At 39.3% G+C, this 26435-nt stretch overlaps 2 protein-coding genes across 2 annotated transcripts; one reads left to right on the top strand and one right to left on the bottom strand.

Moving 5' to 3' along the window:
• Positions 1-4702: 4702 nt before the first annotated feature.
• On the bottom strand, positions 4703-7505 carry LOC132307406 (glucan endo-1,3-beta-glucosidase 14-like). Its single transcript, XM_059805148.1, has 3 exons — positions 7299-7505; positions 5878-7212; positions 4703-4951 (listed from the first exon to the last, which is right to left on the bottom strand). Exons 1-3 carry the CDS (start codon positions 7360-7362, stop codon positions 4920-4922), a joined length of 1431 nt encoding a protein of 476 aa, XP_059661131.1. The 5' UTR covers positions 7363-7505; the 3' UTR covers positions 4703-4919.
• A 13532-nt stretch (positions 7506-21037) lies between these two features.
• On the top strand, positions 21038-25715 carry LOC132307405 (small ubiquitin-related modifier 1-like). The gene is made up of 3 exons (XM_059805146.1): positions 21038-21224; positions 25191-25340; positions 25442-25715. Exons 1-3 carry the CDS (start codon positions 21132-21134, stop codon positions 25505-25507), a joined length of 309 nt encoding a protein of 102 aa, XP_059661129.1. The 5' UTR covers positions 21038-21131; the 3' UTR covers positions 25508-25715.
• Positions 25716-26435: the final 720 nt, after the last annotated feature.

The following is a 26435-nucleotide window of genomic DNA, read 5'->3' as shown; positions in this document are numbered from 1 at the left end:
TTTTTTAATCCGTTTTTCCCTCCTTAATTGTATTCTGACATGTCCCCGACGTTGCCGGAGATTCGAGAGGTAAGTTTTTGAGATTTCACTTTTGAATCGCCCTTGTGACTTGAATGATAGATTTGTTGTTGGACCGATACAAGTGCTCTAAGAAAAAAAAAATTGTATTCGATCATGTAACCTACCAAGACATACAAAAAAAAAAATTTGTAACCTAGAAGGATGGGAAAATTTTCTGTAATTCTAAGATTTGGATAAATTTATGTAACAATTTCCAACCTAAAAAACTTACATTATAGTAATTTTAAATGCAAACTTAAAATCATAGGAGAGGATGGATTTTTGTCCAAAGTGGAGTGTACATGTTTTAATGCATCTCTAGTACTGGAACAATTTTTTTTTTTTTTTTTTTTTTTTTTTGAAGACTCATCACATTACCGGACGCGAATGGGCTCCTAGATCTGTCAAAAAGCCAGCCCGTTCGATTAATGGGCCCCTTGGGTTGTTGCAGCTTTAGATGCGGATCTCCTTTTTATTTTTTTTAGTTTTCTCTTGTATTGTCAAATAATAATAATAATAAATAAATAAATGTCTAGTGTTGGATTTCAATAACTAGAAACCCTTTTAGTTTAGAAACTACGTATCTATTAACCATGTCACACGCAATACAAAAATAATAATAATATCTGACATTAGATTTTTAATACTCTCAAGTCTCAAATATTCCAATAACTTTTTGAATTGCATTTGTATGTACAGTTGAAGTTTATTAAAAATATATATTTACCTCAACTGTATTTCAAAACGTCAACACTCAAATCTATATGAAAAAACTCTTTTTATACAGTATATTACAACAATATTAAATGAGCACTTAGTATCATGGGTCCCATGATACTGATTTTACTTTTTGCTAATTAATTGTCATTAAACATACTCAAAAATTGTACCAAAACTATTGCTTAGGCTGAACCCACATTTTAAGAAAAAGAAACTTGCTGAATTGTTTTTTTTTTTAAAAAAAAAAAAAAAAAATGAAAAAGAAAAAATTTGATACTCAAACATTGTTTGGACTCGAAAAAAGTCGAATCTTGAACGTGATACTTCGGCACATCCATTTAAGCCAACTCTTTAGAGTTGATTTCATGAAATTTTCATTTATATTTGGACTAATTTGATGGGTGGATCCGCCTCCTTAGCCTGTTCAGCTATTCACGTTGTCGTCCAAGCTGGCATTACTATGACCACGCGTTGCTGTGTAATTTATAGCTATCTTGTAGAGGTGTCACATCTTTATTGGTGGAAATTTTTTCTTTGCATGTGTCAAAACATTATGCTGCAAATAAGTATAACGAAGAACACCAAAATCTATGACTTGGTGGTACGTTCTTTCCAATAGTTTACTGTAGTGATGGAGTCATAAATTATGTTCAAGGGTCACAATGTAATAAAAAAGTTGGGGGAGGACAATTTTAAAAATTTAAGGAATTATACATAAAAAAATAAAAAATTTAAAAAATTGAAGGAGGGCAATTTTAAAATTTAAAAATATATACATATACATACAAAAATAAATTTTTTAAAAAGTTGAAGAGGGCGGACATGCCCGGGCCTTAATCGGCTCCGTCTTTGTGAACAAAATATACTCTCACCTTTTGGATTGGATCTAAATGGGCCAAGAATGAGATCGTGGAACATCTAGTGCAATGTAGCTGGAAGCGATTGTATCCACATTTTCATTTAATAACATAATTGTCTATTAAGATAAATATATATATATATGATAATTGCAATAAACTATATGGAGATTAAATTATTTCAGGTATTGCAAATTGGGTTGAAGAAGTACATTTGTCAGTTTGCGTTTAGAAACAAACCGAGATGACTGAAATTCTTCACTTTGTGAAAGGGTGTATTTGTTCGTCCATGTGAAATTAAATTAATAAATATATATATATATATACTCTTAGTCTAAATTGGCCTATTCATCACGTATCAAACCTAGCTAGCTTAGCTATATATCGCCCTGTAATCATTTACTGCTATATATATATATATAGACACCTACATATAAATATCCACACAGAGGGGGGGAGGGGGAGAAATGGAAATGGGAGAGCATGTGAATACGAAATAGTAGAAGTTAAAGAGGGAGACAAGGGGAATCTCTGCTGCAACTGTGTGTCTGTGTGAGAGAGAGAGAGTACTCTGTGAAATGTGACTTCTGACGCATCGATCGAGTGGTGCATGGTGCTCCATCCAATTTAAACTAGAGAATTGTAAAGCAGTCAATGACTATAAAATATTGAACACTAACACGGGAATGTCTGTTAATTTTTATTTTTTTTGGTAAGTATTTTTTTTTTTTTGTTTTGTTACTTTTGTTTTGGTAAAGCTTAATGGGGAGGCAAGTTCTAAGAAAAATAGAATACTACTTGTCAACTACAAGGTTTAAATATCAAAACTCCATAAACTCCTCTCTGTGGGTGTGACATTGGATAGAGTTTTTCTTAAGAGAAATTTGTGAATGTTTAATGTAATTTGACCTTTTAAATACATAGTTAATCTTTTTTTTATTTGACCTTTTAAATACATAGTTAATCTTTTTTTTTTTTTAACTGTGTGGGCTCTGTGGCACATGGGATCTACCCTGTAAGGAAAAATAAAATTGGAAGGATATACTTTTGCAGTAATCACAAAGATACCATTGTCGTCTACAAGTGAGACATAAAGTAACCATCAATACTATAGAATGAACGAATGAGAGTACCTTCTCTAAAGTCATAACTTTTCGAAATTGCTACAATCCATCAATTACATCATTCCACATAAAAATTAATGTGGTTGTTGATGGAACAAAATTCTGAAAATGCAGCTTACCAGAATCGGGAAAAAAAATAATAATAGAATAAAATAAAATTTGAAAGTGCAACTTCAGGAGTTGTTCGAGTGGTAAATTATTTGGGTCTAGTGCGTTACGAAATATTAACTTCAAAATTCGTCATTTAAATATAAATAATTTTTTAGAGTCACGATCACAAGTAAAAGTCTAAACTCTACCTAACCAATAGGTAATCTAAAGTTACATCTTTTCCAAATTGCTACCATCTATCAATTACATCATGCCACCTAAAAATTAATGTGGTTTTTGATGGAACAAAATCTTGAATATGCAGCTTACCAAAATTGAAAAAAAATAAATAAATAAAATTCTGAAAGTGCAATTTCAATAATTGTCGGAGTGTAAGTTATTTAGACATGATACCTCATAAAATATCATGTTCAAAATTTGTCATGTAAATAATTCCTTAGAATCAGACCCACCAATAAAAATCTTCTACTGACCCAAGAAAAAAGGGCACTTTGTAGTGAAAATGAACCCCAGTTTGATAATTGGATAATCTTATCTGATTGTTGGAGCAAAAAGATTGTACTCAATCAGGAATTGAGGATCCAATGTAGCTCCATTACTACTTACCTTTTGTTACTCTTTCAGAAAATTCAACCATAGGACCCTACCATGACCTTTCACCTCTCAACTTTAAGGGCAATAAACTCTTGTTTTTCTTCTTTAAGCTTTATGCATAATGAAAGACTACTATTATTATTGAAAGACACACCTTTCTTTTATCCGTAATGAACAAGAGTTGAACCATCAATCTTTTATTTAGAATCAAAAATCCTAATTGTTCCTGGAAATTCTTGTTGCGGTACACCATATCCATCAACAACACGATTATACAGATCTTGCCCTATAAATGAACTATCACAGGTGATGGTGAAACCTACCAGATTTGGAATCACACTATTAAGCCTTTGTAGGAATCAAATCTATGTTGTGTTAAACATGGTAAGTAGGTAGGATATCAATTTAATTGAACCCTTATAACCTTTACCCGTAATTATTTCAATAAATAATACTTAGATCCTCACTAAAATAATACTTTATTAAATATTTGTGGATGTCCCATGTCCCAAGATCTCCCCGATTCCAAGATACGGTAAAGGAGGGCAATTTTGAAAACACATTTCGGATAGTGGTGTCCCCTCCAAATGTTATCCCCAGTGACCCTCTCCAAAACATCCCAGCGTCCTCTCCAAAATTGCCCGTTAACATCCCCAACCATAGCTTCACCCAGTAAGTATGTAGGATGTCAATTTAATTGAACTCTTATGTCCCTTTTATAACTTTTACCCGTAATTATTTCAATAAACAATACTTAAATTTTCAGTAAAACAAATACTTTATTTGCGGATGTCCCATGTCCCAAGATACAGTGAAGGAGGGCAATTTTGGAAACACATTTGAGATAGTGGTGCCCTCTCCAAATGTTATCCCCAGTTCTCCCTCTCCAAAACATCCCTGTGCCCTCTCCAAAATTGCCCGTTGACATCGCCAACCATAGCTACCCCTTGTTCCCCATTAAGGATGTCCCAAGCTCGCCCGATTCCAAGATACAGTGAAGGAGGGCAATTTTGGAAACACATTTGAGATAGTGGTGCCCTCTCCAAATGTTATCCCCAGTGCCCCCTCTCCAAAACATCCCAGCGCCCTCTCCAAAATTGCCGTTGACATCGCCAACCATAGCTACCCTTGTTCCCCATTAAGGATGTTGAACAATGCAAAAGAAACAGCGGCACATGGAAATAAATATTTTTTTACCCCGGTTAATCACCTCACATTGAAATAAATATATTAGAGTTAAAAAGAAACATAATTACATTATGCAATTTTATATAAAGTTATATAAACAAAGATAGTCCATAGTAATCTCTAACCACCAAACTCCAACCAACCTACTACTCCATATAAATACATCAAAAATGAAAATGGAGATCATCCAAAAGAGCTACAAATGAATGAAGAGCATTTCCAACCACTTCTTCTTCTTCTTCCAACCCTTTCTTCGTTCTCTTGTTTAGTTAGTGGGCAATTCGCACTTCCCAAACTCTGCAAAGACAGCAACAAGTTTCTTTTAGGTACAAAGAAAACAAAATATAACATTAAAAAACACACTAAAAGGAAAAAGTGGGTGGTTGTTTCCAAGAATGTTTTTTTTAATCATCCAATGACAAAATAATTGCTTGATTCCTCTTTTCCCGCCACAATATTTGACCTTAAAATTAAATGAAACAAGAATATCCTTGAAATTATCAAAAAAAAAAAAAAAAAAAAAAATTGGTTTTTAATCATCCAATGACAAAATAATTGCTTGATTCCTCTTTTCCAGCCACAACATTTGACCCTAAAATTAAATGACACACGAATATCCTTGGAATTATCAAAAAAAAAAATTAGTGACATCTTAGGCTCGGTTTGTTTGAGCAAAAAAATATCTTAGCCTCTACCTCCTCAATCTCAACCTAAATTTTGTTAACCATCGAAAAGGAAAAATAAAAAAATATATATTTTATCTGAAAAAATAAAAAATAAATTAAGAAAAATATTTAAGGTCAAAACAAACAATCCCTAATTCTAAGTAAAATTCACACTCTTGTCATGTGAGATAGATAAATCTAAAGGTTTTCTAAAATCGTACTACAACCTGGCAAACAAACAAACATCTAAATAAAACTAGTGATTATAAAACTACTGTTGTCAGTGTGCTTGCCAAGCACAGGTCCACAGAAATCCACGCCATGTCAGAAAAAGGAATGCATCTCGTGATGTCCTCTGACCTGGCGTGCACCAACTTTCCAACCTCTGTGGACCTGCGGTGTTATTCACACTGCAACCATTGGATTCCTGCGCATTTTAGCAATTTACCCAAGTACTACGTAAATATCTAACATGCCAAAAGTTTTACATCGTGTATTTTTTAACGTGCGCCAAATAAAATGAAAGAGAAAATTAGAGGGAGAAGATGGAATACGCACTGGGTAGCTCTGAAACAACATACGCCGCACCACCAAAGAAGCACGTGCCCATCTTGCGTCCATTCCTCTGGTAATAACTGTTGAAAGCGTGCGAAGCGTGGGCCTCGAGCGTGTTGGGTTCGTAACACGTGGACCCTGGTTGAATCGGATGGCAATTAGCTCCTCCTTCCCCACACGCATAGTCTAGACCCGCCTGCAGCTTATCCTTCCCGGCCTTTGCATCCGCCACGCACCAACTCTGCCCCGAAACAGTCGGCGACACCTGCCCCCCATCACCGCCTGTCACCGGCGTCGAATTCTTCCGACTGCCGGTAGTCGACGCCGGTGCCCTGGTCCCCCGGTAATTCTTCAGCCCGGCCAACGTCAACGGTATGTCATAAACCTTGTCTTCATTTGGGTAAAACAGACCATAGTTATTCTCAGATGTGGGTCCAGTTTTTTGGTTCTCGTTGAAGAGAGCGAAGAGATAAACGGTCAGATCTGTTTTGGGTTTCAAGGGGGTCCCACCGCCGGTGAGTATTCTTTTCACCAGGCCCCCGTTATACGCAGCGGCGTTCTCCATGCCCGCGCCTATCTCATTCTCGTCACCCTTCGACGGCCAACCAGTCTCCGTCACCACCATTCTGATATCATCGTACTTCAGAGCCGACATTGCCGCAAAAACGGCGTCGATTTGGGCGTCAAAGAGGTTAAAGTAACGCTTGCCACTACCGGCGTCTACCACACCTTGGTTTTCACGAAACAGAGCGTAGTCCAGAGAGATGACTTGGGAGTTGGCTTCGTAGGCGAAAAACGGGTAGACATTGACCATGATGAACGACCCAGTTTGACGGAAAAAGTCCAGCATGGGTTTGATCACGGGTTCGACGAGTTCGGGTTTGAAAGATCCGGCTGAGGCAGGGTAGGAGTTTCCAAGAGCGCTGAGAGCAATGGGTGAGGAGACTTTGATGGCGGATTGGAGGTCGTGCTTCACGAGTGCTTGATAGATGCTTTTCATGGCGGGTACGAGGAACCCGGTCACGTTATCCGGGTCGACGAAGACTTCGTTCCCGACGGCTATGGCTTCGATTTGGGTCTTCGGGTGGTAGGCGGCCACGTTTTGTTTGACCCATTTTTCGGCGAAGTCCTTTTGTTTGGCGGCGTCGGAGAGTTGTTCGTTGGGTAAGCAGACGGTGATTTTGATACCGGACCCAGCTAGGGCTTTAAGTACCGCCGGGTCGGTGTCGTATATTTTGACCCGGTCTACACCGTTGGACTTCAGCAGCTGAACCACCTTCACTGCTGAAGGTAGGTTGTTCGCTACTCGACCGTAGTTGATTCCGATCAAACCCCCATCTGCAAATGTACCACCAAAACATCAAAAACCAACATACATACACATATACATATAAATATAGATATAGATATATATACATTGTTACCTGCGAGTGAGAAAATGGAAAGGACTAGGAAAAAGAAAGATACAGTGTTAACGCGGTGCATCATGCTCTGTTCTGAGTCTGGAAGAAACAGATCAGAGCATGAAAGAGGGAGAGAGTGGGCGTTATATAGCGGTGTCCGGGTTGTTATTTGTTAGGTAATGAGAGGAAGAGAGTGGGTTAAGGTAATATCGGAGGAAGAGAGTGGGTTGAGGTCTTTTATGGAGGTTAGAGAGAGAAAGAGAGAGTGGAGATCGGGGATCGAGGTGGTGGGGATGGGACCCACTTGTCAACAATTGACAAAAATAATAAGCTGGACTCTCTGAAACGAGGACCACCTTTTCACCATGGTGGGGGCTATAGCAGCACTCCATGTGGCCCCACTACCTGCGGGTCCCACAAAATTGACCGTTTTCTCCGTGAAAACACGTTTCTATTATTCTACTCCCAGTTTCATCTATCCAAAATTACTTCAAGCCCTTTGATTGATTCACAGCCGCAAGATTGAGCTATTCGGATCTGATCATTTAATATAAACCGTAAGATGCAGAGGTGCATTGAGAGTGGTGGTAGTGATGTGTATTGTAGTAGAAGTCAACTTGGTAGAACCTAATGATGGAGAGGTTTTAGTGTAATCGAACGGTGCGGATAAAAATAGGCAAGTAGAGTTTCTGAAACGGTCACCTGATTTTTCGAACGTTGGAATGGTGCGATAAAAAAAGCTTAGCTGCCTGATGTGATATATCCCACCTAGTCGTCTGACAAGTACAGTAAATGTTAATTGACAGTAATTTTTGGTAAATATGAACATAAACGCCATTAGATATGGTGTCACGTGCGCGCACGTGTGAGCTTTTTGTCCTCTTTTATTTATGTAGTGTATACAATACGGATCTAGATTTAACAGTCATTTAAGTGAGTATCAAAAAGGTCCACAAGGCCCAAATACTGTCCTGTACGGGGGTATGATGGCCCATTAAGCTGGCGGGCTGGGCTATCTCTCTTAAAAGCCTTAGTCTTTCCCTATATATTTTACTAAAAAATAATTTTGAACCAATTTCGTACTTAATTATATGAAAAATATTCATCGAAAATAATTTCAAGTCATTTTCGTCATACTTATAATACACATTTTATAAAAAATACGCATTGAGTTTTGTGTTTACTTTGAGTTCTTGTTCTTTAATTTTCATTCAATTTGTCTATTTTTATTAAAAATTACTCTCTGTATGACATTATTAATTTATTATGTTCACTGCATAGAGGTGAAAGCTTAGTCCATATAATTAATTATAGTTATATATGCTTGACACGTTGATAACTTATTTTTGGTATAAATTTTTGCGCTATTATGTTGATAACAAAAAAGATGAGTAAAATTACACTAAAATTTAAAATACATGAGTCCAACTCATATAGTCATGTAATTTTTAAAGGTCCCAATTAAAGATTATGGGCTTATTTAGTATCTGAACATTGTTAGGGTTGAACAAATGCCATTAAGTCAAAATCACACTTCAAAATAACCAATTTGTACTATCTCACAACCCAACGAGACTGGACCGACCATCCCTGCAATTAAACATTGACCTGCTATTTTGTAAAATGTTAAAATTTGCAATGTAGTGCAGTCCTCCGGCAACATGAAGTATGAACCAACCCACACCATGGCCCAGTGGACACGGGTCTCATTCGGTGAACCGTAAACTCTCATAAGACCTAAAAATATTTCAGTTTAAATGCTTTAATAATATACGTAGTTTGGGAATAATTATGAATATTCAGAATTTGCAAACTTATAAAGTGATTAACAGGTGAGTCGATTCATTATATAAATAAACAAATAAATCGTAAAACATTTGAAGTACAAACTCTTTATTAATATTTTATTTTATTTTACCTTAATAATAAATTCACACACCCACTATTTGCCTATATGATTAATTGAATTTCAATTATTTCACTTTTGTAGGTGCAAAATTTCGCTCAGCCAATAATGATTAAGAAAAATAAAACAACTCACTCAACAAATAATAAAAATAAACAAGAACCGTATAAAGATAAGCGTAGAATTGCTTGATCCATTTATTGGAGGTCTAAGCCTCTATTTATATACAAAAGATTGTAAAATTATTGTAGGACTCGCGTTACTTGTCCTCCAATTCTTTCTATATAAACATTCTTTACTAATAGAGTTCTTTCCATTGTCTAATTTTCTATGCATAGAACTTGCCTTGTACAGAACTTCCTATCTCAGAATTTTCCTTCTATAGTAAATCCTTCAACTGGTAGGACTTGTGCATTCTTGAATAACTGGGCTGAACATACTTTGATCCGGCTGGGCTTGAATAACGGACCGGATGTTAAATATTAACAAGTTGGGCTGATGACCTCTTGATTCGGCCTTGATGGAGGTTGGAAGACAAATAACAGTGGTCTTGGGCTAAAAATACATTCAATTTGGGCTTGAGCATGACGGGCCTTTGGAAGATAGATTTACATCTGTGATGACGTAGAATATTCTTATTGGAGGGAGTTTTTTTCCCTCCATACTTTGCCCCAAATTTCATTTTTAATTGAGTGACGGCTCCCATTAAAAAGGGAATTGAAACCGGTTTTTTACTTTGCTTCAGAGACGGTTCGAGGACTTTCATTATTACTCCATCGTACAAGATTTTGCAAGAGTTACATTCGCCTTAGCTGCACTCCTGCGTTCTTTATTCCATCGCCTTGTCAGGTTAGTTTTTTTTCGCATCTTTCTCTTCAATCTTTCATTATGATTACTTTATCTACTCCCGAACGTATAGACATTGGGGATTCTGAATCCACACCTTCATCTTCCCCCGTTCGCATTAGGGTTCCCCCTCTTAGGGTTTCTACAGATCGTCTTTCGTTGAATCAATTAGGTACTTCCCCCCTTCCATCCAAGACATCCACCTCAGGCTCTGATAATGCTCTTACTCATGAAGAGAGGAAAGCAATCATCTCTATTCGCCCCATCAAGTTCTCTGTTACTTCGATAATGGAAGAATTTGATATTCCTGAGGGAGTAGAAATTGTAGAATATCCCGAGGGTGCCGATTTTACCTCCGACGAGGGAATTGAAGAGAGTGAGTTGCTTCTTTCGGTCGGGCATCTTAACTCCCTCCGGTTCCCTCTTCACCCCTTCTATCATTTAGTTTTCAACAAGTTAGGTCTTGCCCCCCCTTCAGGTAAATCCTAATTTCTTTCGCATCCTTTCGGCACTGTTGGTGCGCCGAAAATTAGAGGCTCTGGATTTGACCTTTGCCGACCTTCTGCTTACTTATAATATATCTAAGCATGGGACCAAGCCTGGTCGCTTCTTTTTTACCTCTACCCTTCATCAGAGGATATGCACGAACCTTCCTTCATCTGAGAAGAAGTGGAAAGAAAGGATGGTTATAGTTAAAGGAAAATGGTTCGTGCCCCAATCAATTACGCTCCCCATCCCGCGCAAGTTCAGGAAGTTAGGTATAGAATACTTAACCTCCCTTCATACCAAGTGTTCTGGCTGTTTTCCTTGCCAAGTCTTAATGTTTCGCCGTACTTATGAGTTTCTTGGTGTTTTTTCAGCTACATTCCCATCCTTCGCAGTAAGGAACAGACTTTCTTTTCTTGAGGAACGAGTCTGGAGTGACCCCTCGCCTATCGAGGACCTGCTAACTTCTTCAAACCTCAAGGATATTGCCTCCAGTGCTGTTGCTGCAGACCTCATGGATCTATCTCTACCATCCTTTGATAGTTTCCCCATGACTGAGGAGGAGATACGGAGGGCTGAGGCTTTAAAAAAAAAAAACGAAGATGCCCAACCCTTGGTTGTTATTAGGTCTACTGAGGGTGAGGTGGAGGCTGAGGAACCACCAATGAAGAAATCTCGCCTCAACCCCCCATCCTCTGGCAAGGATAAGGTCCCTTCTAAAAACAGAGGGAAAAAGGTTGGAGAGGCCGAACCTGAAGATGAAGTCAGGGCATATGTTCTGGCTGAAACTGGGGCTCCTTGGACTCCTTCCTTCACCAGGGCTGACAAGTCAGTCCTGCATTCAGGGGATTCTGTGATCACAGACCCTTCAGCTGCACTGGCTGTGGCCCGAGGGATGTGGCTCCCAAAGGACGAGGAAGCCATCAGCCAAATGGGGTTGGAACAACTACTCCCCTCTGCCCCGGTCCGGGCCATAGAGGTTCGTATTGCTCCTTCAGAATTATATTACTCTTGCTTACTTATGTTTTCATTTATGCTCATATTTGTTCCTCTGTTATCTTTTTATACAGAGTCTATACCACACCATGGCCCTCTGCACCACTGCTGAAGCCCAATCCCTCTCCATCAAGAAGCTGGAGAAGAATCTTGACAAAGCAGAGAAGAGAGCCACCACTGCCTCTACCAATCTGAAGATAGCTACTGAAGCCAAGGATGTGTATAAGAGACAGTTGGCTGCTTCTGAGGCTAAGGTGGATTCTCTTCATGCAGAAATTCAACGCCTGACCGAGGCTCTTACTACTTGCTTCAAGGCGGGGAAGCAAATGCAGGGGTACTACTCCTGTCTGGCACACCTGGCTAGTGCTAAAGCGTTTCGGTCTGGCTATAATCAGGGCTCAGGCCCTAAGACAATGGATCCGGACGCTTTTGACAAGCAGGTGGGGGTGCACTTTCAATATGATGAAGGGCCACAGGCTTTGGAAGCTGAAATCCGCTTTGCCGAGATGGTGAAGGCGCACCTGAAGGGTACTCCTAGCTCTTCTGCCCCTGCGGCTTCAATTCCTCCTACCCCAAGTCCTACTGTAGTGGATGTTTTTGAATCCACTCCCTTCGATCCGAAGAGGAAGTAAAACCATGTATTTTGTTTTTATTGACAGTATATTTGGGATAATAAATATAATTTTTGTTTTAGGCTTTTAATACCTGATTTGTTTTTGCTGTATGCTTTTGATATTGTTCATACTTTTCTGACTGGTAATGTTTTTATGACAAACAAAACACATTGTCTTTATGCTTCGGATTTATGCTATCCGAGAAAAAGTAAGGATGATGGGAAGAAGGAGATCCTTTTAACAGTTTAATTGACATCTCAGGATGATTCATATGGACAATGATATAACTGTTAAGTGAACTCTTCTTGCCTTTGACTTGCCTGCAGTAGACGTATACATACTATTTCTTTCTCGTGTGTTCCTGATGTGGGGTGGATCATGATGAACTTATGATATATCCACAGGGTATTAAACACTTGGAGTCCGGAGGAAAAAGTTCTAATCCGGCCACCAGAGGTCTGAAGCGAATTGTTCCTCGGCACTGAGTCGTGGAGGAATATTGCTGAATAGGACACTTAGGGTCCGAAGCTGTCTCGGATACTTAGGATCCGAGGCGAATTGTTTCTTGGCACTGAGTCGTGGAGGAATATTGCTGAATAGGATACTTAGGGTCCGAAGCTGTCTCGGACACTTAGATCCGAGGCGAATTGTTCCTCGGCACTGAGTTGTGGAAGAATATTGCTGAATAGGACACTTAGGGTCCGAAGCTGTCTCGGACACTTAAGATTCGAGGCGAATTGTTCCTCGGCACTGAGTCGTGGAGGAATATTGCTGAATAGGACACTTAGGGTCCGAAGCTGTCTCGGATACTTAGGATCCTAAGCGAACTCGGACACTTAGGGTCTGAGGCGAATTGTTCCTCGGCACTGAGTCGTGGAGGAATATTGCTGAATAGGACACTTAGGGTCCAAAGCTATCTCGGATACTTAGGATCCTAAGTGAACTCGGATACTTAGGATCCTAAGCGAACTTGGACATTTAGGGTCCGAGGCGAATTGTTCCTCGGCACTGAGTCGTGGAGGAATATTGCTGAATAGGACACTTAGGGTCCGAAGCTGTCTCGGACACTTAGGATCCGAGGCGAATTGTTCCTCGGCACTGAGTCGTGGAGGAATATTGCTGAATAGGACACTTAGGGTCCGAAGCTGTCTCGGATACTTAGGATCCTAAGCGAACTCGGACACTTAGGGTCCGAGGTGAATTACGTGTTTGTTCTATTTTTAAACAATGTGGGACAATAGTAATACAAAAAATAAACCAACCACCCATAAAGAGCCACTTGGCATGATTGCTTTCTTTCGCCAATCAGTGTTTACTCTTTGCATAACAACAATGAAGTTGATCAAGGGAAATTTTGACAATCTCAAAGAGGGAAACTTGAATTTCATTAAACGAAATAAATTGAAATGAAAAACTTGTGATTGAAATTATTAAAAATTGCCAACTGTAACTGTAATAATCAACTGTAATTGTAATAGCCGTACCACTGTGTTAACATCACGGCATATAGGTATGGATCCCCCTTGTTATAAAAAGAGAAACATACATACGATATTGACAATGTTGGCTAGTGGTAATACCTTTTGAGGTGGATGGCATTCCATGGACGTGCAATAGGACGCCCATCAACTTCAACCAACCGGTAAGCTCCCTTCCCTACCACTTCGGTAATCCTGTAGGGTCCTGTCCAGTTGGGTTCCAACTTTTTAACATACGCTGTCTCCTGCTTCATAACCCAATCGCCAACCACGAACCTACGGTACCGGACACGCTTGTTATAACTGTTACACATCTGCTGTTGGTATGCCGCGAGCCGAATTGCTGCAGCATCTCTCCTTTCGTCCACAAGATCAAGGCTATGTTCGAGTTGTTGCTCATTGTTCCCCTCCAGTACCAAGGATGTCCGAAGGGTTGGGATTATTGACTCGGTAGGAATGACAGCTTCGGATCCATATGCCATAGCAAATGGGCTTTCTCCCGTGGGTCGTCTTTGAGTGGTTCGATAGGCCCAGAGCACTTGGGGGAGATTCTCGTACCATTTTGTCTTCAATTTCTCCAATTTTTTCTTTAAGCACCCAAATATCGTGCGATTAGTTATTTCAGCTTGCCCATTGCCTTGTGGATGACTAACTGCAGCCAATTTTTACAGGATTCTATGTTCGTTAAAGAACTTTCTTGTACTTCTGTTATCGAGGTTCTTACCATTGTCCATTACGATGACTTTTGGTACCCCAAACCGGCAAATAATGTTGCTCCAAATGAAATGCTTTACTTCTTCGTGGGTGACACTAGAGAAGGCTTCAGCTTCCACCCACTTGGTGAAGTAATCCGTAGCCAGAAACACATGCTCCTTTTTTTCCACGGTTTTGGGTAACGGTCCTACTACATCAATCCCCCATTGGGCGAATGGCCATGGATTAGCCATGGCGTGCAAATTTTCGGCAGGTTGATGCTTTATTGGACCATGGCGCTGACACTTGTCACATCTTCTTGAGTATTCTTCGGCATTCCGAGCCAAGTATGGCCAAAAATAACCTTGGGTTAGAATTTTGTGTGCAAAGGATCTTCCTCCCGAGTGATTTCCACAATCTCCTTCATGAATTTGTTTTAGAATTGTGAGAGCCTCAGTAGGGGTTAAACACTTGAGATAAGGACCGGAGAATGACCTTCGGTATAACTGGTTATTGATGATTGAGTATTTAGCCGCGGTAAGCCTAAGCTTCGTTGCCTTAGCTTTTTGATTTGGGATAACTCCCTCCTTGAGGTAGGCCTCGATTGGATCAATCCAGCATGGCTCGCGTGGAACTTCCGGGATCACCATCACCTCTTGCCAGGGAGTAATGCTAGGTTCTTCGAGGACATCGATTGGACCAAGCCGAATCAACTCTTCGTCTGAAAATGATGTGGCTGCGGCCAATCGATCTGCTTCGTCATTTTCATCTCGTGGTACCTGATGGAATTCGATTTGATCGAACTCCCGGATGGCACTCTCTACAACATCTTTATATGACTTCATACGTTCCTCCTTGGGATAATAGTGCCCTGTCACTTGATTGATCACAAGCTGTGAGTCACTAAAAACTTTTAAACACCGTATCTGTAGCTGTTTAGGTAGCTAAAGTCCGACGAGCAACGCCTCATACTCGGCCTCGTTATTAGTAGCTGGGAAATCTAGCCAAATTGACTGCTGCAGCTTGGTACCCTCGGGTGTTGTGATGTCAATCCCGGCCCCTGCCCTTTTCTGGTTGGAAGAGCCATCAACCCATAATTCCCAGTACAGCTCTTGAAGTGTCGGCTCCTCAGATTGATCTTCATACTACAGTAGGAAATTCGCTACTGACTGCCCCTTGTGAGATACCTTTGGTGCATAAGTGATATCAAAAGAGCTAAGTTCAATAGCCCATTTTGTAATTCGATCAGACAAGTCTGGTTTAGCTAGGATAGCCCGTATAGGGTGATTTGTAAGTACCACTATGCTGTGAGATTCGAAGTAATGTCGAAGTTTCCTCTTGGCATAAATTAACGCCAGGATTATCTTTTCCGTCTTACTGTACCGCGTCTCGGCATCCGTCATCGTTTTGCTTGTGTAAAAGATTGGGTGCTGAATCTTGCCTCATTCTTTGATCAACACTGCGCTTGTTGCTACAGCTGATACTGCCAAGTACAGGATGAAAGTGTCTCCGGGCGTTGGAGCAGAAAGGATTGGGGGTTTTGTCATGTAGCTTTTCAATTGATTGAGAGCTTCCTACTGCTGAGGTCCCCACATATCTTTGTTTTTGGATCGAATAGCATCAAAGAAAGGTTTATACTTATCAGATAATCGGGATATGAACCGGCTGAGGGCCGCAACTCGGCCAGTTAGAACTTGCACTTCCCTGCGGGTTTTTGGCTCTTGGTTCTGTATGAGTGCCTTTGCCTGAGCTGGGCTTACTTCTATTCCTCTTTTATTTACAATGTGCCCGAGGAACTGTCCTGAAGAGACGGCGAAGGAGCACTTGGTGTGGTTCAGCTTTATATTGTACCTCTTGAGAGTATCAAAGACCTCCTGGAGGTGCTTCGGGTGATTCTCTTTCCGTATACTCTTGACTACCATGTCATCGATATAGGCTTCAACTGTATTCCCCAGTAGATTATTGAAAATTTTATTGACAAGTCGCTGGTAGGTGGCTCCGGCATTCTTTAGACCGAAGGGCATCACTCTGTAGCAGTAAGTGCCCGTCTCTGTGATGAAAGCGGTTTTCTCCTCATCTTCAGGATTCATGGGAATCTGATTATAGCCGAAGTATGCATCGAGGAATGTGAGCCTCTCATAACCTGTCGTAGCATCCACCATTTGATCAATCTTGGGCAGAGGGAAGCTATCTTTTGGGCAAGCTTTGTTAAGGTTGGTATAATCTACGCATACCCTCCATTTCCCATTCTTCTTTTGAACGACTACTACATTTGAGAGCCATTGTGGGTATTGCACCTCTCGAATGAATCCTGCTTGTAATAGTTTATTTACTTTCTCGGCTATTATGCGATTCCGTTCAGGTGTGAACTGTCGGTGCCTCTGCTTGACTGGCCTGAATTCTGGGTTAACCCTTAAGCTATGGCATGAGACCGTAGGATCGATCCCTACCATGTCCGAGTGATCCCAGGCAAAGACATCCGAATTGCACCGAATGACCCTGATCAATGCTTCCTTCTCTTCGGCTGTGCAAGATGAGCCAATGTAGGTGACTTTCTGAGGGTATCCGAGGACTACTTCTATAGCTTCGAGGGACTCCTCGGTAGGTGCTTCAGTCTCGGCTTCTTCCTCTGCCTTGAGATACTTGGGCAGAGGATACTGTAACTGCTATTTGATTGCGTCTTTAGGATTCGCCTCTGACTGAGGTGATTTCGACGCCTTCTTTGCTTCATATAGCGTTAGCATGTAACATTCTTTTGCAGCAACCTGGTCTCCCCAGAGGTCGATGACCTCCCTGCCATCTGGGGATAAACACCTCATTACTTGATGAAGGGTAGAGGGGACTCCGTTCATACGATGGATCCAACCTCTCCCCATAATGAGGTTATAAGATGGATGAATCTCCGTCACGACAAAGTTCTCCTTCAGAGTCCTCTTTGCTGCAGTAACGAATAGATCGATCACCCCAAGCGGATTCACCTTAGTACCATCAAACCCCATTAGAGGGCTGAAAGTTGGCCTGATGGACGATGGTGAAACCCCCAGCTGATCGAAGGCTGCTTTTGTAATGATGTTGGCGCTACTTCCCGGATCTATCAGCACCCTCCTGATCATATAATTCGCCACTAAGAGGCTGATGACCAAGGGGTCTTCATGCGGGCGCTGGACTCTAGACAGATCATTATTACCGAATCCAATGTTGATGCTGCCTGGCGCAACCGTGTTTACCGAAGACAATCTTCGTAACTTATGAGCCTCTCTCAGCCTGGATCTGTACAACTCTTTAGACTCTTCATCATCCTCTGACCTTCCGTGTATGGCATGGATAACCTTTACCTGACCGCCCTCTACCCGTCGAGGGTTAACCTCCCGAGGTTTTACGTACTCCTTCGTGGCGAGATACTCCACCAACTCTCCTCTTGCTATCATGCTTTCTACCTGTCGCTGAAGGGACCTGCAGTCATTGGTGGTATGCCCATAGTCTCTATGGTAGGCACAATGTTTGCCTTTGTCCCTCTGCTCCAAGGGTTGTTTCATGGGCTGAGGAGTTGCGAACCTCGTCTTATTCTCTTGGAACAGGCGCGCTAAGGTAGTATGGAGAGGGGTAAGCCTGTCCTCTGTCCTTTTTCCTCTTCTCAGGTAGTACGGAGAGGGGCTTGGGTGACTTGTGTGGCGGCATGAGGAATCTTCTGCATCCTTGTGCTTGTAACTTTCTCTCGAGACTTGTTTTCCACTGTGACGAGGGTAGCATGCTGTGCACAGTGGGCTACGTTTTCCTCCAACCGAATGTAGATTTGTGCCCTAGCGTTCAAAGTCTGCATATCCAGGGGGGAATATTTGATCAATGATGTGTGAAACTTGGTTCCCTGGATCATTGCCAACTTAAATGTTTCGATTGCCGTGGCAGGGTGGCAATCTGCTATCTCCGAGGCTTCCATGTTAAACCTGGATAAGAAATCTTGCAGAGTTTCTCCCTTCCTTTGCCTTATGGTGAAAAGGCTGGCGATACTTTTCTTCTGCTTCTTATTTCCGCAATACTGGGCTAAGAACATAGTGCACAAGGTCTCATAATCAGGGATAGACTTGTGTGGCCTATTCCTGAACCATTCTAACGCTGCTCCGGTTAAACTGGTAGGAAAAACCTTACACATCCACGGATCGTTATGATCGTCCAGTGCCATCTTTTGCGCATAATGATCGAGATGCCGAGAGGGGTCTCCTGCCCCATCGAACTGGGTGAAGGATGGCATAGTGAACTTCCTTGGTCTCTCCACAAGGTACACATCGTCAGTAAATGGGGTCTTGACCAAGGAGTTCTTGTGCTCTCTAGCCATCTCGGCTGGTGTCTGAATTCTTAATAGCTTCTTTTCGTCGAAGGCATTTTGTACGCGTGCGCCATCTGGAGCGCCATTGGACCATACCGTAAACCTATGGCTGGACTCGGCCTGTTCATCCTGTGTGCGACGCGGGAGATTATCCGAAGCAACCGCCTCGGACCTCGTCCCTTGCTGTTGCTGAACCTCATTAGGTCGAGCCCCGTTGGGTGGTGTCCCGTTGGCCGGAGGCTCGTGAACTGGAGGTAAATTCTGGGTGGGGGGTGGTGCTGCAGCATCGCCTGGTGGTGGTTGTGGCGTTAGCCTGGCCATTGCCGTGTGCAGCGTATGAGTTTGCTGCTGAAGCGCAGCTATCTGGGTGACACTCGTATCGTTTGCTTGCCGGAGTGTCTCAAATTGGTGCAAGAACTCCTCTCGCATCTTTTGCATCAATTCTATCTGTTGATTCATTGCTGACTCTCCGTTTGACATTCCAAATACGACTAAGGATTTGATTTGAAGAACAAGTGGGAGTATATTTTTATACGATTCCCACAGACGGCGCCAAAGTGTAGGTGCAAAATTTCGCTCAACCAATAATGATTAAGAAAAATAAAACAACTCATTCAACAAATAAATAAAATAAACAAGAACCGTATAAAGATAAGCGTAGAATTGCTTGATCCCTTTATTGGAGGTCTAAGCCTCTATTTATATACAAAAGATTGTAAAATTATTGTAAGACTCGCGTTACTTGTCATCCAATTCTTTCTATAAAAACATTATTTACTAATAGAGTTCTTTCCATTGTCTAATTTTCTATGCATAGAACTTGCCTTGTACAGAACTTCCTATCTCAGAATTTTCCTTCTATGGTAAATCCTTCAACTGGTAGGACTTGTGCATTCTTGAATAACTGGGCTGAACATACTTTGATCCGGCTGGGCTTGAATAATGGACCGGATGTTAAATATTAACAAGTTGGGCTGATGACCTCTTGATTCAGCCTTGATGGAGGTTGGAAGACAAATAACAGTGGTCTTGGGCTAAAAATACACTCAATTCGGGCTTGAGCATGACGGGCCTTTGGAAGATAGATTTACATTTGTGATGACGTGGAATATTCTTATTGGAGGGAGTTTTTTTCCCTCCACAACTTTGAATTTCAATATTCCACTATGTATGAAATGTTTATTTATTGTCTTAATGGTTTTGCTTGTAAGCATTACATCGGTAAGATAAATTATACTGAGTTTTGATAAAAATTGAACAAATTATACACGAATTTTGATACATGTGCTTAAACAATTCATCTAATAAGAATTCAAATAAGTTAAACTCAAAACTCTCATTTTTTTTTTTTCAAATATTCATATTTATAAATTAAAAAGATCTAGTGACATAATAAATATCTTGATTGAGGTTATTTCATTCAAAAACTCAATTTTTACTCATTAAAACATTCTTCGTGACGTCAAAGAGGACTCGAATAAGTTTAACTCAAATCTCTCATTTTTCTACATTAAAAAGGTCTAGTGACATAATGAGTACATTGATTGGGGTATTTTCATTCAAAGATTCAATCTTTAGTCATTAAAACATGTTTCGCGACTTCACACGGAACTCGAATAAATAAAATTCAAAACTTTCATTTTCTCTCAAAGATTCAATCTTTATACATTAAAAAGGTCTAATAACATAATAGGTATTTTAATTAAAGCAATTTCATTCAAAAATTCAATCTTTATACATTAAAAGGGTCTAGTAACATGATAGGTACTTTGATTGAAGTATTTTCATTTAAAGATTCAATCTTTAGTCATTAAAAATGTCTAGTGACATAATAGGTACTTTGATTGAAGTAATTTTATTCAAAAGATTCAATCTTTACTCATTAAAACATACTTCGTGACGTCGAAAGGAACTCGAATAAGTTTAACTAAAAACTCTCATTTTATTTCAAAAATTTAATCTTTATGTATTAAAATGATCTAGTAACATAATAGATACCTTGATTGAAGTATTTTTATTCAAATATTCAGTCTTTACTTATTAAAAATTGAACAAATTATACGCGAAGTTTGATACATGTGCTTAAACAATATCTCTAATTGGACAAATTTTATAAAATGATAATATTGCCCTTCCATTGAATATATTAAAATAACAGCATTAATGAGTTTTTCACATTTAGATTCACTTTTTGGTAAACAAGTTTAATTGAAATCCAATATAATAAACGATAGTCTATTCATGTGTAATTTGTTCAAATATCAGGGAGATCAATGTAATTTACTCATTGTATTGCATCTATACAGCATGGGAACAAATGAAATAACAAAATTTTCAATTTAGGGCGACGAAACGACAAGAAAGTGGCGTGATTTTGCAGCCAATTAAAAAAAGTCAAGAGTAGAGAGTCCACAACATTACTATTGTAGGGTATTGAAATAGCAGTGGTTCATACGATCACGGTAGGTCACAGAGTCTAGAGAGAGAAAGCGAGTCGAGAGAGAGAAGAGTATGTCGGGCGTTAACCAGCAACCAGCGGCGGAGGAAGATAAGAAGCCCAGCGATCAATCTGCTGCTCATATCAATCTCAAGGTCAAGGGTCAGGTCTGTGTCCTCTTCTTTCTCTAAACAATCATCCATCTGCATGTTACATCAGAGATTGTTCGTGATTCGTGAATAGTTTTCGTAGAATCGTTTGATATTCATTTTAGGGTTTCTGATTTAATGGCTAGGGTTTCGCAATCTTTTACATGTTCTTTGCTATTGTGATTACAGTTTATTGCGCCTTATGTTTATTTTGTAAATCATTGATTAGTTTTTAACACTCAGAATATTATTTTAATTTCTATTGCATGTTGAGTTAATGCTTCATTTAATTATTTTGATCTTTTTTTTTTTTAAATTTTATTACTATTTCTGAATTAATTATTTCTATTGCATGTTGGGTTTGGTTTTCTAATTTTGTTGCTGAGTGGTGCCTTTTCTTAGCTATTTATGTTATCGGTTTGTTCTTTACCTTTTAATCTGTTTTATTAGTAGGGGTTTTGTTTCTAGTAGTCATTTGAGTGTTTTCCTGCAAAGTTTTGTTAGAAACACAAGTTGCTGTGTGCATATAAGACACATTATAGTACTGTATAATGTGCTTCAATGGATTATTACTCTCCAGTCTGAGAATTCAGGACAACTTTAGAAGTTGGTTGATTAAGCCTTGATGATATATGGGCTGGACATGCTGACCCAATTATTTCAGTTTACTGTAGACTGTTGTTGTACAATACCAGATCAAAATGGCATGGTATGAACTATGTATGAAGCCCAAAGTATGGTAGCAGTGTCAATCAGTGTTGATTGGTGGCTATTACGAGCATTGTATGAGTGAAAAAGTTGACCACTTATACACATATATCCACTGGCACCACCACAAGCAGAGAACAATGAATATGTTCTTATCATTCAAAGTTGAAAAAAGGGCCTTAAAAAAAAAAAAAAACTGAAGGAACTCTTTGGGGCTTTAAATGGAATCTTGGTTCTTTAATGGAAATGGAATCTGGATTTGGTACTTTGTGAACTTTGACCCTGAAACTTTATGCTTTTGAAAAGAAATCAGAATGTGTAATGTGCAATATATGAAGAATTCTCTAAAAGCTTATTTTCTCAGATTAAACGCGTCTACAAAATTTTTCTAAAATCAAAATTCTCCTGAAAGATAAAACCTTTGTATGATTGCAATGAAGTTAAACCCTCATCTTGATACAGGAAAGAAAATAAGGAATTACATTGATGGTTATATCACTTGCACAACTAACAATGAGAATTTATAATATTTATTGTTCTATTGTATTATTGGTTCAGGTCCCTGGGGAAACTTTAATTGCTGGATGCCACCATATTTCCTGGCTCTGAAGGCGGTGGAGGTTGTGTTGTGGAATTTATTTTTCTAGTAATTATTGGATTGGGGTACTTCGTAACTAGGGGAATATTTTATCATTGTTGTTTTTCCTTTCTTTTTCTGTGTTTGAGGCAATCTTAAACTCCTTCCCTTTCTTTGGATCCATGTTATGTTGGATTGGAATTAATAGACTTTTATAGAATGCAAAGTTTAGCAGAAGCTGTATTCATCGTGAGTCAGTTTCACCCAACAGGCGTTGGCAAATGTTTAGAAACGGAGTTGATTGGGATTGGGGCCATTTGTAGAGTCACACTACAAGTGTCCTACTATTAGAGGTTCTTGCCCACATCCTCTCCCCATCTGGAGAGGGTCTTGGACTTATAAGAGCGGGTAGGCAGCTCTATCTAACAGTTTAAGCTTTTGGGTTGGATGGCAAGTGCCCCAGCCATTAAAAGTGGTATCAGATTAGGCCAAGTCCTTGATCCAGTGTCACACCAAGCGCCCACATGGTTCGGATCTGGGTTAGGTAGCTTGGTTCGACTGTAACGAGGGCGTTGCTTGTTCTGGTGGGGAGAATTTTAGAAGTTCTTGTCCCACATTGACTACACCTGACAACTTAAGCTTTTAGGTCGAGTGACTAGTGCTCGGCCCTCTACACCTAATATTACACATTTTTTTGTTAATACTGTAGCAAGGCAGCAATCTCTTTTCTATGGGCTCGGCAAATGTAAATGTTAGCAGGGGTGCAACTTTGGCCATATAATCTGAGAACATTTAATCCATTTTGATCCAGTACGTGGATATCTTAGGTTGTTCTTGGGTTAAAAAATAAGAGGTCCATTTCAATTTGTTTTTTGCTCCAGGTTTGATTATTTGGGTAAACCGGCCCAACCCCAAAATCAACATTATATATATAAACATATATATATGTATGTATGTATGTGTATGTATGTATGTATGTCTTGAGTTATTTTTTTAGATGTATTATTGATGATTGGTTTTAAAATGTTGTAAACTAAGGGAACAAACAAAGCATTGAGTTAAAGCACTCAAATAAAAAATAAAATAAAATATATAGTTTGAGGATCGATATGAACATTGAATGAAGGTGCTCAAAACACTGACATGCAAGATAAAGTTATATCTGTAGGTGAAGTAAGAAATTTGTACAAGTAGATGTCTTTTGTGCCATGATATTATATAGACAATTTTGAATTTGCCAAATAATCATTATGCCTTGTAGAACCAAATCAACTCAAACCAAATTGAGGTTTACTTGAGTTATGTTGGTTTGATTTCAGTGATATGTGGATTAGTTATAGGTAATGTGAACAAGAACCAATAAAAATTGGTTTGGCTCTGGGTTGATACTAAACTGACCAATGCGGCAAAGCCAACCATGTTGTACCACTAAATATTAGTATCAAAGGTGCATACTTTTGGTAATGTGAATGATATAATGACATGGTATGGTAGTCAAGTTAGTGTGGAAGTCAAGTCAGGGGGCCTTCATGCTGTTCTGCACTGACTGAGGGCGTAGGATTGTTTCCCTGGATCTGCAGATCACTCAAGCTTGAGGCCGGCTTTTCAATCAAGAGGAATCCAACTACTTCTGAGATATTATGCTGCTTTGTGCTTCATTTCTTTGTTTTTTTTTTTTGCAAAATTATTTGTAGGAATAGAAATATCACTTATTGGTAGGAACTGTAGAATTTTAGTTGGGGAAGGTCTAGTTCATTTTGGAGTAGTGTCCAAAGGTTTTGATTATTGCTTGTACAGGTCAAATGTTGAATGAAGCTTCATCTGTATGACTGCACAACGTGATTAAGAGCTTTGTTCGTAGTCATGCTGTGTCAATTTGGCTTGTCGTGCTTATTCATTTTACTGAATCTGCTCGTTATAGGTTTGACTTGTCAACCATTTCCTACTTACTTTTATGAGCCGCTAGTTTCTGACACATGCGCTGTTAGGTTCTATTTCCTGTCATTTACAGATGATGTCTTTTTAGGCAGTTTTTGACAGATTTTTCACCATCTAAATATTATAGTTTGCAGAATGAATTGGAGTCTAAATTCGGACTATCCAAATACTGGCTTCCACCAGACTCAGCACTCTTATAGTTTCGTGTAGTGTCAACCTTGTACAATTTCCTGGTTAGAAAATTCATAGGCATATTCCATTTTGTACCCCCTTGAAAATGTATTTGCTGATATTCTTTAAATAATTACTAATGAAGACAAATAATAGGGCAGGCTTTTGTTCTTTTTGATGAAGTCGCTTTAATCGTTGTAGAACGGTAAGAATAGTTATGTGCTTACAGGTTCATAATTACTCATAGTTATCTAGCCTCTGCTACGAACAATTTAGGCCTAGTGTATTCATCATTATCCATGGTTTCCACCCCGGCTTCTGCTAGCCATCAGCACTTTTGGCCTTATGATTCACAATTGTCCAGAATCCTGTTTGTTGCTGCTCTTTTCTCACTGCCTTGGTGAAGCAACAAATGTTTTCAAGAAATATAATTTCTCTAATAAAAAGCCTAATGATTTTTCACACCGTGTTAGTCCCATGAGAGTTATTATAATTGATCCTTTGTTTTGGACACCTCTGACCGGTAAACCATCAATTATGAACTAATGATTGGTGAAGTAATGAATTGACCGACTGATGTTTGCTTGTAGGATGGAAACGAAGTTTTTTTCAGGATCAAAAGAAGCACTCAGTTGAAGAAACTTATGAATGCATATTGTGATAGACAGTCAGTGGAGTTCAACTCAATTGCCTTCTTGTTTGATGGACGCCGTCTTCGAGCGGAGCAGACTCCTGATGAGGTATCTCTCTCACGCACAAAAATTTAAAAAACACACATAAAAGCTGAGGTTTCATGCTGTCCTGATTATTTTTTTTTATAAAAATTTTCTTGTCATTTCAGCTAGAAATGGAGGATGGAGATGAGATTGATGCCATGCTGCACCAAACTGGCGGCTCAATTATTTAGTAATATTATGCATCATGTCCTGCTTATCTTTTTAGACTTAAAATTTAAGTTCTTGACCTTAGTTTGAGTATTTGGTGGACATCAATGAAGGTAATTATGTAAAGATTATGTCCATGGAGTTGTCCTAAACATATGCTGCTTATCTTGTTTCCTAAATTTACTCTTTCATCAGCTTCCTAAAGTATATATTATTTATCTATTTTGAATCTTTTACATGTCCACAAGATCGATTGAATAGGTTTGTTTTTACCATAATAATTCCAAAAGCAATGATATCAAGAGAGCCCTCTTGACAAAAGTCTCGAGCTCTCTTTATTGACCGTAGGATTGAGAGATTAATTAGAAAATTTGCTCGACTGTTCATGGGTATAAAAAATTGTCTTAATCCTGCAGTTAATAAGTAGAGAGCTCATATTCTCGTCATTTATAAATAGTTGTATCAGGCCATCATAACTTTTGACGGTAGCTTATGCCCCAATGAGTATTGTAGTTGAATTCTGGCACATGGATGACTGCAAGATGTTGCAGTGTTGCACTCCAGTCTCCAATTGGAGAGTTGAGATAACATTGCTTGATATTGAAACATGTTGCACTCCAATTGCAAAATGCATGTGGTTTGTTGTAATTCCTAAGTGGTTTGTGATAGGTGGAATCTGTGATTATTACTACATATCTATATTTGGAATAAAAATACACAATAACTTAAATTTTGAATAAATAAAAAAATTAGTTTCAACTTTGAGTTTAATTTTTCTTAATTTCAAACCCAAGGCCATTCAGTGCTTTCAAACATAAGGGCTTAATTTAGTGCACTGCAGCTTAAATGACACATTTTGATAGATGGTCACAACGGTTAACCTTATTCATCCGCATTGGGTGAGATGGGTTAGACAAGTGACTTTCAAAGCAGTCCTCATCACAAAATAGT

This window comes from Cornus florida, unplaced genomic scaffold (assembly GCF_030987335.1).
Source record: "Cornus florida cultivar Cherokee Brave unplaced genomic scaffold, ASM3098733v1 CherokeeBrave_3.0.0_Hap2_Chr05, whole genome shotgun sequence".
Lineage (NCBI taxonomy): Eukaryota > Viridiplantae > Streptophyta > Magnoliopsida > Cornales > Cornaceae > Cornus > Cornus florida.
The sequence above is the reverse complement of the archived record's forward strand: the minus strand, read 5'-3'. Positions and strand labels throughout refer to the sequence as shown.

Bases quoted from the DNA above. Each gene is read 5' to 3' on its own strand.
- LOC132307406 (XM_059805148.1), bottom strand. From the start codon at position 7,362: ATGATGCACCGCGTTAACACTGTATCTTTCTTTTTCCTAGTCCTTTCC. The intron at 7,213-7,298 runs GTAACAATGTAT...GTACATTTGCAG, and splicing joins TTCCATTTTCTCACTCGCAG to ATGGGGGTTTGATCGGAATC. The intron at 4,952-5,877 runs GTGCGTATTCCA...CTGTCTTTGCAG, and splicing joins TGTTGTTTCAGAGCTACCCA to AGTTTGGGAAGTGCGAATTG.
- LOC132307405 (XM_059805146.1), top strand. From the start codon at position 21,132: ATGTCGGGCGTTAACCAGCAACCAGCGGCGGAGGAAGATAAGAAGCCC. The intron at 21,225-25,190 runs GTCTGTGTCCTC...GTTTGCTTGTAG, and splicing joins ATCTCAAGGTCAAGGGTCAG to GATGGAAACGAAGTTTTTTT. The intron at 25,341-25,441 runs GTATCTCTCTCA...TTGTCATTTCAG, and splicing joins CGGAGCAGACTCCTGATGAG to CTAGAAATGGAGGATGGAGA.